Source organism: Monodon monoceros, unplaced genomic scaffold, assembly GCF_005190385.1.
Source record: "Monodon monoceros isolate NGI ecotype Baffin Bay Population unplaced genomic scaffold, NGI_Narwhal_1 Super_Scaffold_21, whole genome shotgun sequence".
NCBI classification, from domain to species: Eukaryota; Metazoa; Chordata; class Mammalia; order Artiodactyla; family Monodontidae; genus Monodon; species Monodon monoceros.
This window is the reverse complement of record NW_021703778.1, coordinates 163632327-163648322: the sequence shown is the minus strand read 5'-3', so window position 1 is coordinate 163648322 and position 15996 is coordinate 163632327. Positions and strand designations below refer to the sequence as shown.

Below are 15996 nucleotides of genomic sequence, written 5' to 3'. Positions count from 1 at the left end.
ACTGGGCAAAGAAGATGGAGAAGAAGCTGTGGATGACTCTGGACCTTGTCTACTGGTAGAATAGGGCCACCAAGATCCTGGCCACCTGTGGCAGGGTGGGCTCAGGACCACTAAAGAGCTGGGCCTACAGCTGAGCCCAGATGGGGAAGTCAGTTAAACCTCCAGGGAGAGCAGCCAGGGCCTCCTGCTCCAGCCTGTGTCTGTAACCCCCTCTAGGAATCCCTGCATAAAAAAGAGAAAGTCACAATTTAGCCCTTGCTGAGCCCACTGGGTAGCTCAAGAAAGACCTGCTGCTTAATCAAATCCGTTCCATTCAATAGACACTAATTAAACATGTATTATGAGCCAAACCCTGGGGATACAGAGACAGGACATATCCTCAAAGCCGTCACAGTTTACAAGCGAGATAAGTACATGCGCAACTTTTTATCATACAAGACAGAATGTGCACAGAAGCATAACCAAGCACGACTGGGACAGAGGAGAATTCTGAACAGGGGAAGGCCTTTCCAAAGAGTTTGTTGGCAAAATATGAGGAAGAATCATTTCTACACTCTTACTATAAGGACCTATTGGTTCCCCACAAGTTTTCATAAGAATGGAGATCTGCCAGCCTGTCTTTCTAGAACTCATGTGAAATACTTAACATTTGAGGACTTGTTTTCCCCTGAGAAGCATTAAGATATCAGACTTCCCAGAAGAAGAGAGAAGCTTCTTTAAAACCAACATTAAAAAAAAAAAAAAAAGTCTCATGCCCTCAAAGTCCCTCCTAGAGAATGGACTTCAAATAAATTGTGTATTTCTCTCACCAAATGACCTTCAAGAAAGCCTTTTCCTCTAAAAATTGTACTTAGTCTTAATGGAAGTTAGAAGTTTTAAAAGTTTAGAAGAAATGGTTGTCAGGAACTAAACTCTAGCTCTATAAACTGATTTTAAAAAACCCCAGGCTCACAAAGATAATAAAAAATGCATTTAATAGCATGTCAATATACAGCTTAAGTGTATATTAAGTCTTCTTTTAGTCAGTGCATTACAGGGATAGAGAAGAGAAATATCATTTGTGAATGCACAGTCAAATGTTAAATATAAGTGCTGATAAATCTTGGTGCTCTTACACTATTAAAATTCCGTTTTATGAAGCACAGCTCCAGGTGCAGTGTTCTGTACCAGCGTGGGGAATCGTCTGGTCCAGTATGCAATCTGCAGTTTTAAATTGAATTGTATACAAGTATTAACAAAAGAATAAAATTTATTATTCACAAAACTAAAGTGGTTGTCATAAAGCTTACAAGAAAGTACAGCCTAGGACTAATGAGTTGAAAAACTAGTTTTAAAAATAATAAAACTTACTGGACAGTCCTGGAAAATGATATTATAAAACAAAGAAAACAGTTGGCACAGTTTAACCACCTAATTTCTAAGTGCACTTTGTAATGGTCCTTGCAAGCTGCCACTTTTCCCAGGATAATGACAAAAAGCTTCAGTCAAGTGTCACTGGCTTATGGTGACGGGGTTTTTTTATTGCATTGCCAAGAGTGGATTTTAAGAAAAAACACTACAAAGGTTTCAAAAACCCTATTTATTCTCTATCATCAAAAATAGCAACAGGGGGACTTATACAACTTTTCTGTGAGTACCCACCAGTCTATTTTTTTTTCTTAAAAAAAATAGAAGTTAGTTAAAGAAAAATGATTTGGTTTTTAAAAAATAATGTAAGGAAACAATCGGATAGCCCAAGGAGTCATCAGAAATGTGTAGCAAGAAAGCTTCATTTTGGCCCTCTCCGGCCTTTGCACGTCTTTTACTAAACTAGAAAGAGAATGTACAGTACCAATATGTTCCCCAACCTGCTTGGATCGAATTGTTTTGTTTTGAAACCCATTATTGCTAAACCAGAGTGTTGACACTGAGAGCCGAGGAGTCCGCTCATAGAGGATAAAATTGAGAGGCTGCTTCTGAGGACTGGATCTCCACCTGGGCCATTTTGAACTGGGTGCACTGCAGCCACTTGCGCAGGGCCGCCAGGCTGGCACTGCTCTGGGTGGAGCCCGGCAGCGTCCTGAGGCTGTGGTGGTTCACGTTGTTCTGAATGGCCTGGAGGCGAAGCTGGAGTCCCGCAGATAAGTGCTGTAAGAAAGGGCAAGACGGTAGTTTAGTTTCTTTCCTGCTCGGGTTCCTGTCAACCCAAGGAGTGCCGGCCTGGACTTCTTCTGCAGGAAGAACTTACACGTGGCACGGGAGCTGTCTGGCCTGAAGAAGGCCAACTCTCAAATTTGGGGAGGGCTCAGGGCAGAGGGCGTGGGCTGGTGCCATGTTCTTAGAGCCCACCTGGCCCAAATCCATCCAAATAATGCCCCTCCCATCTCGACTCATTCTTTGCAACACGAGTGCAGGGGCTGACACTTAGAGTTGTCCCGCTATGTGGGCCTGGTGTTGCGGGCTATGTTGCCAGGCTCCCTGGGTTCAGATCCTCGGTCCTCTGTAAACAACTTGGGGAACAAGGTTTTTCGGTCTGTGTTTGGATTGTCTCATGGGCAAAGTGGGGATAGTAACACTCACCTGACGGGGTTATTGTAAGGTGAAGTGACTTAACAGAGGGGTCAGAACAGAAGCTGGCACATAGGAAGGGCTCAGGACATTTTCATCATGATTATAGTCTCTCTGTTCTCACGTTCATGCACACGTTCATGTACACACAAAGGAGCTAGGTTGTAAGCTTTTCTTATTCTTCTTAGCTTTCCATGAAGTTCTGTTGGCCTCCACTTAGCACTCTGGGCAATGTCAAATTGCCACAGATGACTGCCAAGCAGGGGGAGGGCAGTTTGGAATGCCTTGGGGTGAAAGTCCAAGCAGTTTTCACAACAGAAGCTAGTGGTGCAATGAGGTTTTCAGCAAAGCCATTGGCCCTACCGGTGGCCACAAACAGCAGTTAGGCCGTGAACCAGTACTCAAAGCCTGTGGGCACTGCTGACAGCTGTATATCTCTCTTGGTATCCCTTGAAGTCACCTCCCTTCCTTCCACAAGCATCCCTCCCCAACTCTGGGAGGAAATCCAGCAACAAGGCTTCCATCTTCTCCCCCTCCTTCCTGATACTCCCAGTGCCTTAGACGGGACCCAGTTTGGGATGGAGAGGGTGGTGAGCTTTGCCATCTTAATGTTAAGCCCCAGTAACTAGATTTACAGCCATGGAGTATGTCTGGCCCTGCAGTGACAATGCGTCACTCAAGGCGGGGCCTGGCAGTGAGAACTACGTTCTGTCTCCCCCTCCCTGGCTGTGGGACCCTGTCCAAGTTACTCTTCCTTCCGATCCTATGTTTCCTCTTAAATAGAATGAGGGGGGGAGTGGGCAGGTCCCTTCTAGTTCAATTCTGTCATTCACTGAATGTTATCCTCTCTTAATAGAATTCTTCCCATCACAAAACGTCAGTCCTAGTGGCCAGGAAATAGCACCGGACATGTCTGGGACCGGATCCCATGGGTATCCTCTGAAGGTACAGTAGCTTTTCAGCCTGTGTTCTAGACAGTAGCGGAGCCTCGCCCAGACTCTGGGATCCTCCCCCTCCCCCTTCAATCAACGATGAGTAGGACAGCGGCTCCTGCTGTCACCTCAGCCCACAGGCCCCCTACCTGTCCCGCAGGGTCTCCTGCATTATCAGCCCCCAGAGACCAGGAACAGGTAATGAGTGGCGCATTGTGGAGCCCTGTGAATGTTATGAGCTTCTCTGGAGGGAACTGAGCTTCCAGTCCACCCGGGGGTGACTTACCTTGATATTTGACTGAATCATTGGCAACCACATAGGTATCAGCTGTATGGAGAAACACAGAAGGCCCATTATTACTGTTCTCCATTCTCCCACATAAGCTCCACTTACTGCCTGGCAAAGCAAGGCACACGGAATCCCTTTAACATCACAAAAGGATGTGGGCCTCTGCTACAGAGTTCCCCCGCTATCAGACAAACGTCTCTCTGAGGCCAAACCCTGCTGAGCTGGTGGCATTTGGAGGTTAATAAGCGCCCCATGAGTGCCTGAAACACACACGGTAAATGACTGATTGTCTCTTGAAAGCTACCAAGCATGGGAAATTAAATGTGTATTTATTTAATTAAATCCTCTCTTTCTTGAAATAGAATTTCCTCCACGGGATCTTTAGAACTGAGTCTCCAAGTAGCATGGCGAAGCTCTCTGCCTGTGGTCGTTAAGAAAAGATCACTGGGAAGCAGTTAAAATGCTTAAGTGATGGACAAAGACAAGCCCTGAAGTTGCCTGGCTGTGATCTGGGAGACGAGACACAGCAGGAGTGAGCGCAGGCCGGGGTTTCAGCAGTGTGGGTGCACGGGCAGGCGAGCAGCGGGTCCCTGCTCCAGCCGGGAGCAAGGCTCTCAAATCCTGGGCATCTGGGGAGCCCTGCCCCTCCGCTGCCTCTGATTTGCCCTGAGACCCTTCCTAGGAGGTCACAGGTGCCCCGCCCGAGCTCCCCCAGCAGCGGCTCTCCTCTGTCCGCTTTGGTCTCTCGCCACACTTCAGCCCTTCCAAACGCCAAGTGTTGACTTGTGTTCGTGGCCTCATAAATCCGCAAGTCAGGGACAGAATACATTTCCCAAAGTGTATTCCACAGAACTCCAGTTGGGTGGGATTTAAATGGGGAAGGGGGGCTATGATCTAATAAGTCTGGAAATGTTCGTTTCTTTCAGGACTGTTCAGATCTTTAATATGCTCAAATGCATCATATCATTTCAGTCCACGCTCCTTCAGACTCAACTCCAACAGAGCTGATATGGATTGCATTGTGCCCTCTCATATAGCCGTTGTAGTCCTTGCCCACAGCCTCAGATGGGACCTTATTTGGAAATGGGGTCATTGAAGATGTAGCGAGTTAGAATGGGGTCACTCTGGAGTAGTGGGGACCCCTAATCCAATATGGCTGGTGTTCTTATAGCAAGGGGGAATTTGGACACAGATAGGTACACAGGGAGAGCGGTACATGAAGGTGAAGCAGAGATCTACAAGCCAAGGAACGCCAAAGATGGCCAGCAAACCCCCAGGAGCCAGGGGAGAGGCTGGGACAGATGCTCCCTCACAGCCTCAGAAGGAATCAATTCTGCCATCACCTTGATCTCATAACTTCCTGCCTCCAGAACCACGAGACAATACATTTCTGTTACTTGAGTCTGCAGTGTTCAGCAGCCTAGCAAACTAATACAAGGGCACTCAAGGAAGCAAAGCCCAGAGGTGGGAGTGTGCAGAGAGGCGAGGAAGCAGTGGGGGTTCACGTGATGCTGAAGGGTGAGGTTCTTAGCACAGGGTCATGAAAAGCAAGTTTAGAAAAGCAGAGTGAGGCCTCTTGATGTTTGGCCTTGATGTTTGGGAAATACCTGAACTGACCTCTTGTTAAGAATCCTGAGGGATGGGGAGGTGGGTTGAGACCAGGGAACACTGAGTACTCTGCCCCTGGGTGGACATCTTTCCCAGGGTTGCCCCAGGGGCTAAGGGCCTTTATGAGGCAAACAAGGGGAATACTGAGGTTGATTTTAGAAGTGCTTTTGTTATTTCCCCACTGATGTAACACAAGACCATAAGATTCTAAATATACCTGCAAGGCGCCTTCAGGTTTGTGATTTACCAACCTGACTGAAGGCGTCAGGTTAAAGTTCATTGTGAAGGACAGCATTATACAATCCAGCAGTCATCCTATTTCAGGAATGCTAATTTGACTGTTTTGAATAACGGTTCATTTCAGTACCCTTTTGCTAGTGGCTCCTACAAAGCTGTCAGTAAGAATTAGATGTAATTTATTCTGGGCACTGTAATGTTATAATAAAATTGGTTGGTTTTTTTTCTTCTCCAAAAACAATATCCAGAAAACTGAAGGACACTTAAAAAATATGTTTTTCATCAAAATCAAAGGGATACTTTTCCTCTTATCTTGGTTTATGTTATGGGATAAATTGAAGACTTCCTGCTCAGTTGGACTATATTCATTTCACTCCGTGCTTTTCCCAGCCCTCAAAATAAAATTAGTCATGAAACTTTCTCTTTCACCCAAGATGGAGTGACAAAGACCAGATTTACAATCCTGCCTAAAACAAAACTAAAGTTCCAGATGAAGGGTAATGAAACAATGATTTTCAGACTTTAAGTATCAGCAGTGCAGGACAGCGATCACTGAGGGAGAGGAAACGAACAAGGTGACCCCTACAGTTACCCTAGCTCACTGCCTAGACAGTGTTTTCAGGCAGTAGCACAGGGAGAAGGAACCCAGGTAGAGTCTGGTGGTCTTCCTGAGGTGAGGAGATGGAGCTGGGAGTCCAGGGAGGCCAAGGGAGCTAGAGTTTGTAAGGCAGAGTAGTGGAAAGGAGAGAGCTGGAGAGAGAGAGAGAGAGAGCACTAACTCTCTGAAGATCTGTAAAGGGCTCCCCTTGAGTCTTCAGCTCAATACTGACCAGTATACACATGTGAGAAAATTATCCAAGGCTGAAGAAAAAATAACCTAAAAAGATTAGAGGGAAAAATCCCTGGTAATCACATAGCAATAGTTTGTGTTTCCACTAGTTATAGTGGAAACATCTTGCAAATCATAGAACGCCAAGTAGAGTACTCAGGATATTACCTTACCAGTGAAGAAATAGGAGCCCTAGACAAACTGCTGCTCCGATCCTACCTAACAAAGCTTAACACCAAGTTTCAAAGGCATAAAACTGTTTCTAAGTAATTTAACTATGGCATAGAGTACAGCTCAAGAATGCTTGTAGGAATAAAAAAATATCTAGCACCCAAAAAAGTCAAATTCAAAATGTCAAGAATCCAATAAAAAATTACCAGACATGCTAAGAAGCAGGAAAATGTGATCCATAATGAGAAGAAAACTCAAGTAACTAGGAAAGACCCCGAAATGACACAGAGAACAGAACCGGTAAACAAGGACGTTAAAACAGTTATTACAACTATATTCAATATGGTCAAGAAGGCAGAGGAAATACTGAGTATGTTAAATAGAGGTATGCAAGAAAATCTTAAAGAAACAATAGCTGATACTTTTCCAGATATAATGAAAACTATAAATTCACAGATCCAAGAAAGTCAACAAAATCAAGAACAAGAAATATGAAGAAAACTACACCAAGGCATATGCAACAATGGTAAAGAAAAAAATCTTCAGAGCAGCCTGAGAAAAAAGACGTATCATATACAGAAGAAAAAAAATAAGAATGACAAAGATTTCTTCTCAGAAACAATGGAAGCAAAAAGACAGTGGATGAATAGCATCTTCAAAATACTAGGGGGAAAAAAACTTTGAACCTAGAATTCAATAACCGCTGAAAATAGCTTTCAAATATGAAGGCAAAGTAAAGACTTTCTCAGACATACGAAAGCTGAAGGAATTAAGCTTCAGTAGACCTACATGAGAAGTTGTAAAGAAAGTCCTTTGGGCAGAAGGAAGATGGAAGTTTAATTCTACAGAAAGGAATGAAGAAAACTGAAAAATGTAAATATGGCAAAAACAGAAAATATAAATAAATATAAAACAAAATTTAAATTGCTTTGAGAGATAATTGTTTAAAGCAAAAAAAAATTATGGTTTGGTTTATAACGTATGTAGGAGTAAAATGGATGACAATCATAGCACAAAGTCTGGAAATGGAAGTATACTGTTGTACATTCTCATACTATACATGAAGTGGTACATTATTACTTGAAGGCAGATTGTGTTAAGTTAAAAATGTCGACTATAAACTCTTAAGTCAACCACTAAAAATGTCGACTATAAACTCTTAAGTCAACCACAGCTAAGACATATAGCTAATAAGATAACTGAAAAACACATTTAAATAACCCACGGGTCAAAGAAGTCAAAAGGGAAATTAGAAAGTATTTTGAACTGAATGGAAATGAGAATATATCAAAATTCAGAGGAATACAGCCAAAGCAGTACTTAGGAGGAAATTCAGAAAACCAAACACTGACAGCTGAATAGAAAAAGGTTCTCAAATTAATGACCTCAGCTTCCACCTTAAGAATCTAGACCAAAAAGTGGAAACCGTATCCAAAATTTAATCATTAAAAACTCAATTAGTCAAAAAGAAGGTAGAAAAAGAGGGAATAAAGGACAAAGAACAGATGGGAAATAAAGAAAACAAATAGCAAGGTATTTTAAGCCAAATGATATCACAAAACACATTAAATGAAAATGGTTTAAAAATCCCAATTAAAAGGGATTGTCAGATTGGATTTTTTAAAAAGCCCAATACCCAACTACATGCTGCCTATAAGAAATATACTCTAAATAAAAAGACACAAATAGGTTAAAAGGCTAGAAAAAGATATACCATACTAATACTAGTCAAAAGAAAGCTGGACTGCCTTTATTATTACCAAAGAATATTATCGAGGATAAAGAGAACCATTTCATAATTTCAATTCATTAAGAAGATATAACAATCCTAAACATTTATACACCTAATAATAGCTTCGTAATATGTGAAACAAAAACTGGTATACCTGAAAAGATAAATTAGGGAGATATTTCAATACCCCTTTTCAATAACTGATAGACTAAGTGGATAGAAAAAGAAGGAAGGACATGAAAAAATTGAAAAATACTATCAACAAGCTTGAATCAACTGACATAGGAAACTATATTCAACAACAGCAGAAGACATATTCTTTTCTAGTACACACAGCATTTACCAAGATAGACAATATCCTAAACAAGACTCAATAAATTTAAAATGAGTCAAATTATACAAAGTATTGATATTTTCTCTGATGATAACGGGATTGGATTAAAAATCCATAACAGAAAATCTCTAGAAAAGCCTCAAATATTTGGAAACTAAATTATTGCCTCTAAATAAGCAATGGGTCAAAAAGGAAAGCAAAAGGGAAGATAGAAAGTATTCTGAACTGAACGAAAACGAGAACAGAACTACCAAATTGTAGGATGCTGCTAAACCAGTGCTTAGATGGAAATCTTAATCACTTATGTTATAAAAGAAAAAAATCTCAAATCAGTGAATTCCACTTCCACCTTAAGAAACAAGAAAAAGAAGAGCAAATTAAATTGGAAGTCAACAGAAGAAAGAAACTGATAAAGAACAGAAATCAATGAAACAAAAACTACAGAAAAAATCTATGAAAACCAACCAAAAGCTGGTTATTGTTGTCATTGTTTTAAATCAAAAGCTCACTAAAATTGATAAACCTTTAACCAGATTGATCAGAAAAATAAAAGTGAGATCACAAATCACCATTATCAGGAATGAAAGAGGTAGCATAACTACTGATCCTACAAATATTAAAAGTATAATAAGGGAATATTATGAGTAACTTCATGCCAATAACATCAACTATTTTGATGAAACGGACAAATTCTTTGAAAGGCACACTGTCAAAGATCACTCAAGAATAAGCAGATAACTTAAATAGCCCTGTATCTATTAAAGAAATTGAATCTGTAGTGTAACACCCTCCTGCAAAGAAAATTCCAAGCCCAAGCAGTTCCACTGGTGAATTTGACCAAATATTTAGGAGAAAAAAAAATACCAAACATATATTAACTTTTCCAGAAAATGGAAAAGAAAGGAACACTTCCTGACTTACTCTATAAGGCCATCATTACCCTGATACCAAAACCAAAAATAGTTATTACAAGAAAAGAAAATTACAGTCCAATATCCCTCATAAACACTGACGCAAAAAAATTATTTTAAAGTGTTAGCAAATAGAATTCAGCAATACATAAAAGAATAATACTTCAAGACCAAGTGGTTTGTCCCAGGAATATAAGGTTGGTTTAACATTCAAAAATCAATCCATGAATCTCACTGTTAATAGTCAAAAAAGAAAAATCAAATGACCATCTCAATAAATGTAGAAAAAGCATTTGACAAATCCTACAACTATTCCTGACAAAAATTCTTAGCAGACTAGGAACAGAAGAGACCCTTACTCAATCTGACAAAGGGTACCTATGAAAAACTAACAGCTAACATTTATATTTAATGAATGCTTTCTTCCTAAGATCAGGAACAAGACAAGGTTTCCAACCCTCATGACTTCTATTCAACTTGTATTAGAGGATCTAGCCAGAGCAATGAGACAAGAAAAAGAAATTAAAAGTATAAAAATTCGAAAGAAAACTGCTTCTACTTGCACATGACATAACTGTCTACAGAGAAAATCTGATGAAAGCTACAAGAAAGCTACTAGAACTAATAAATGAGTTTAACAGATTGCAGGGTATAAAGGCATAAATCAGTTATATTTCTAAATACTAACAATAAAATACCAAAAATTTAAATGTAAAAAACCGTACTATTTATAATACTATAAAATTACTATACACTTAGGAATAAATTTGATAAAATATTCTAGTCCTGTATATGGAAGACTATAAATATTGCTGAAAAAAATTAACAAAGACATAAATAAATAGAGTGGTATACTCTGTTCAAAGATTGGAAGACTCAATATTGTTAACATCTCAATTCTCCTTAAAGTGATGTATACATCAGTGCAACCCACATTCCCAGCAGGCTTTTCGTAGTAATTGACAAGTTGATTTTTAAATGTATCTAGAATGCAACGGACCTAAAATAGCCAAAACAACTTTGAAATAGGTGTAGAAATTTAGAGGAGTAACACTACATGATTTCAAGGCATATTAGAAAGCTATAGTAACCTAGACAGTGTGGTACAAAGGTAGACAAACAGATCAATAGAAATGAATTGAGTATCCATTAATAGAACCATACATGAATGGTCAATTGGTTTTTGACAAAAGGCAATTCAATGGATAGAATTTTTCACAAACAATCCTAGAATAATTGGATATCCACACACATAAAAAGTACCTCAATCCATACCACACACATCCACAAAAGTTAACTCAAAACGGATCATAGATATAAACTAACACCTAGAAGAAAACATATATAATATCTAGAAGAAAACACAAAGAAAACTCTTTGTGCTCTTGGATTAGGCAAAGATTTTCTTAAATACAACATCAAACGCATGATTCATAAAAGAAAAATTTGATAAATGGTAGTTCATCAAAATTAAGACTTTCTGCTCTTCACAAGTCACTGTGAAGACAATGAGAAGACAAACACAGAAAAAAAATCTTTGCAAATGACATATCTGATAAAGGACTTGTCTCTGAAAATTCAATAATAAGAAAAAAACCAACTTGATTTTTAAAATGGGTCAATAATTTTAATAGACATTTTACCATGCAGATATATGGAGAGCAAATAAGCACATGAAAAGATGTTGAGCATCACTTGTCAACAGGAAAATGCAATTTTGCAGTACACAGTTCTTAGAATGACTAAAACTAAAGATTAACTACATTAAGTCTTGACGAAGATGTGTAGGCACTGGAACGCATACCGCTGGTGTGAATGTAACAGGGTACGATCACTTTGGAAAACAGTTTGCCAATTTCTTTAAAAGTTATACACATATCATACAGCCTAGCAACTCCACTCCTTGGTATTTACCCAACACACCTGAAAGCCTATAGCTACACAAAGACTTGGGTATGTGTATTCATAACAGCTTTATTTGTAATAGCCTCAAACTTTTGGAAACAGCTCAGATGTCCATTAATTGATGAATGGATAAACAAAATGTGTTATATACATATAATAGATGCTACTCAGAAATAAAATAATCTACTGATACATGTAACATGGATTAATGGTAATATAATTATTCTGAGTGAAGGAAGGCAGAGAAAAGCATAACTACTGTATGAATCTATTTATATGAAATTCTAGAAAATGCAAACTAAGCTATTATGACAGAAAGCAGATCAGCAGGTGCCTGGCGATGAGGAAGTGGGGTACAGGAAGTGGTGGAACAGAGACTAACCAATGTGTATGAGAAAACTTTAGCTGGGGAGGACAATATCCATTATATTGACTGTGGTGATGGATGGCTTCACGGGTATAATACGTGTGATGTGAAGATATCAAATTGTACATTTTACATATGTAAAGTTTACTGTGTATAAATTATACTTCAATAAAGCTGTAAAAAACAAAATCAGGTATGATCACCCAAGTGTCAGTCATGTAGTTTCTCCCATAGTGTTGACTTTTGCTATTGACTGTCAAGCTAGATAAGCTATATCTATCCCTTTTTAACCAACAACCTTGCAGTTTTCTGGTAACAGTCAAGTTTTCCCTAAAAACGTGCTGCTTTTCTTCAGCACTGTGTGAGTTAACTTTACAAATGTCCTTTATTGAAGGGAGTCAACCAAGGAGTGAAATAGGAAGTTATAAGGTTCTAAACTGATGCACTCTGTGGGTTGGGAGGGGGGAGGTGGGTGGTGATGGTGGCTGGGATAATGGAATATAGACATGGAAGGCAAAGAAGGAAGTGCTACAAGAAGAGGAAGGACAAGAATCAGTGAAACAGAGAGGTGGAATGATAGGAAGGAAAGGAAAAAGAATGGAAATAAAAAGAGAAAGTGAGTGAGCAACCAGGTTCTCCTTTGTTCTTTTATCTTTTTATCACACTAGCATGTTTCTGATGTCCCTGGATAGAAAACAAATACCTGAATTACTTTCACACACTGTACAGTGATTTAGAATAGTAATATTAGAAACAAAATTAATTTATCTTAGAGAATAGTATCAGCTACCAAGTCAAACAATGACAGAGTATTTTCCTTGGTTGTCTGGATATCTTGCAAGGTGAGGCTCCACCAAACAATTTATATGACTCTAGGGTCGTTTCCAGATCAATGTTTCTGGTAATATTTTAATTACTTATGTTGCATGCAATCATGGTGTGACATACTGAACCCAGCTAGAGTTGTTATATGAGCCCGATTCCTCCAGCCCCAGCTTTGAATGTGAAAATTAAATCAGTTTTATTTTCCTCTTCAGAAGGTACATTCAAAATAAATCCACATTTGTTTTTAGAAGCAAGAAATGGTCTATAGAAATCGTAAGATTTTCCTACCTTGACAAAAATTGTTGAATTGCATTCTTGCAATGCCTCCATTAAACTAATCACATGGAGACACACCATTTCTACCATCTGAAACAACAAACAGGAAAATCAATTCCACTCAAGGTGATACGGAAACAGTCTGCAGCCGCATGCCCTGTGCCCAAGAGGACATTCTGCACAACAACCAGAGGGGACCAGGGGTATTTATTCCTCTCTAAAACTTCAACCAGAAACTGAATTTTATAGGCTGCAGAGGTTTCCTCATGCCATGCCTTCCTCATTTAACTTGGGTCTGCCAGTGAATTCAGGTATCAATCTCTCTAATCCGCACCACACTGCAATTCACACCAGAGGATAAACGGTTTCTGCTTCCTTCATTTCCAGCTGCAGAACTCTTGGGCTTGGGTCTGTTCTCCATCTTGATCGATCCTTTCTCCACAGTTTCTTCACTTGGAGCGGCTGTTTCATTTATTGCACCATCTGTGTTTGAGGCTTTATTCTCCGTGGAACAAGGCAGTCATATTTACGACAGTTTAAAAATACCATAGAAATGATATCCCTCATCAGAAATCCCTGTGGCTAGATTTTAAACACTCCAGGGGGGATTTTACCAGACTGGCTTATGTAGTTTAACAAAATTTTCAGAATTTAAAATTAATTCAAATTCATTTGTAACACCATTTGTACAAGATTCACCAGTAACAAATTCATTTCCAACATTTGAATATTAAGAGACATTTGGAGGAGAGGTATTAATGGTATCAAAAAACGAGTGACAGTAGAAGGAAACTCTGAATCTCTAGTTTAAATTTAAGGTCCCAGTTTCATCGTCTGTAAAAGAGCAGAATAGAATACTTGACCTCCAAGTGCTTCTTCAGTCCCAGACTCTATGATCTAATAAATGTAATTATCTATGCGGTGGTCAGAACTGTTGGTGTACCCTAAAGTTTTCACGTAAATTTCCTTTAAGTTGAATTAAAACACCTCTCTCCCTACAGAACTGCCTTAGAATATCTGCTTCTCTAAAGAAAAGAAAGTGCTTCCCTAAAGGAAAAATATAATCCCCTTTCCAATTACAACAAAAAGAAAATGTTTCTTAGACTAATATTCAATCAGTCAAAACCACTGCAGAATGCATTGGTGGACAGTGAATTACTGGGTTTCTGGGCACATTGGAATCATCATTATGGCGTTCTTCCAGGCCCCTTGCCCTTCACAGATAAGAATTCTACTGATGAAGCCCCCATAACCAAGACACTGGATGCTGCTTTCCCAGCTGAGAATCTCCCTCCAAAGTAGCAAACTAAACCAAAGGACTCCCTTGTAAATTCCTTCCATACACCCTCCAATCTTGACTCCATAGGACTAAGCTAAGCTTGTTCAATGAAGTGGGCTCATGCTATCCATACCTCAGCTATTTTCCAACAAGGTGAGCCATCCACATTAAAATGGAACTGGATTTGAAGATTGAGGAGCTTAGGTCCTCAGAAGGCAACTCAAAATGGTGAGACTCTTTTCAGTTTTGGGCCCTAAGTAGAATTAACACGTACAGTCAATATGCTCTTTTTTTTTTTTTTTTTTTTTGGTACGTGGGCCTCTCACTGTTGTGGCCTCTCCCGTTGTGGAGCACAGGCTCCGGATGCGCAGGCTCAGCGGCCGTGGCTCACGGGCCCAGCCGCTCCGCGGCATGTGGGATCTTCCCGGACCGGGGCACGAACCCGTGTACCCTGCATCGGCAGGCGGACTCTCAACCACTGCGCCACCAGGGGAGCCCCAATCTGCTCTTAAACACCACAAAGAGATGACTTAACTGGCTATGGTTTTTCCAAATTGCCTTAGAATCCAAAAATAATATAAATCTCCCTCCTCACTCTCTGACTTTATAGCACAAGACAACTCTTAAAGGTAGAAGTTTCACATAAATTTCCTTTGGCACTAGGCAGAGAAAACAAAAATGGTTTTTACTAAATTTGTTTGCATTGTTTTTCATCAAAATTATTATGCAGGTAGAACACCCACGTTATAACATAAAAATTCACCAATCCATTTATGTACTGTTACAACTGAAGTCTTTAAAAAAACATGTAATGTGAGGACTGAGAGTGGTTTTTGAGATTCTGTCCAAGAGGGGAAACTCATTTGTGAACTCACCACTTTGTTATGGGCCATCAGCTGAAGGATGCTGGGTGTCACCCTACTCCAAAATTCTAGTGCTGTCAGTATCGCTGTGAAGCTGAATTCATTCTGACTTTGAACATTTGTAGCCACAGCACTTTGTTCACAATATACGGTCCAGAGCTGAGCAAAGATAAATGCATGGAAAAGAGAACACATGTGCAACACGGAGGTCTGAAAAGGAAGAAAACAGGGAACCGTTACATGCTAGTGGGCTGTGGTGCTCCAAGGAGCCCTCTCCGCACGGCTTCAGCTTTCCAAGGAGCACAGCCGAAGTCATGTAGTTCAAGTGATCCAAGGCTGGAGGAGTCGTCTCCAAGTTACAAACTCATGATTCATCACCTCCAAACAGTCTGCTCTTCACTCAGTTAGTGGGAGTGCGCTTAGAGAGCAGGCATCTTTTCAGAGAGAAGGCACCTTAGTTTGCAGAATAAATCTACCCTCCCCCTTGCCCTTTAATGAAACTGACGTTCCTATCCCTACACTAGATTAGGAAGAACAATCATTCTACCATTTTAGGGTGCTTGCTGATCTGTAACATGGAGATAACAGTACCCTCCTCAAAGAGTTGTAGTTAAGAGTAAATGAGGTGATATACATGAACGCACTGCCCAGCACTTAATAATTATACTATTAGTAGTGACAGCAGTAGCAGCAGCAGCAAAGATAGTATTCCTAACTAGTAGTGAGTACTGATAGTATTCCTGACTAGTAGTGGGTACTGATAGTATTCCTGACTAGTATAAGTACTGATAGTATTCCTAACTTGTACAAGTATTGATAGTATTCTTAACTAGTAGTAAGTACAGATAGTATTCCTAACTAGTAGTGAGTACTGATAGTATTCCTAACTAG

At 39.8% G+C, this 15996-nt stretch overlaps 1 protein-coding gene across 4 annotated transcripts in view; it reads right to left on the bottom strand.

Annotated features, from left to right (window-relative positions):
* Window positions 1-1560: 1560 nt before the first annotated feature.
* UNC79 (unc-79 homolog, NALCN channel complex subunit) overlaps window positions 1561-15996 on the bottom strand; it is a 246911-nt gene continuing 232475 nt past the window's right edge. For all 4 annotated transcript variants that reach the window (XM_029239760.1, XM_029239759.1, XM_029239763.1 and 1 more), the window contains 4 exons: window positions 15118-15315; window positions 12976-13053; window positions 3766-3807; window positions 1561-2127 (listed from right to left, as the gene is read on the bottom strand). In XM_029239760.1, coding sequence (XP_029095593.1) covers window positions 1927-2127; window positions 3766-3807; window positions 12976-13053; window positions 15118-15315 — 519 coding nt within the window. In that variant the 3' untranslated portion in view covers window positions 1561-1926. The remainder of the gene's footprint in view (window positions 2128-3765; window positions 3808-12975; window positions 13054-15117; window positions 15316-15996) is intronic.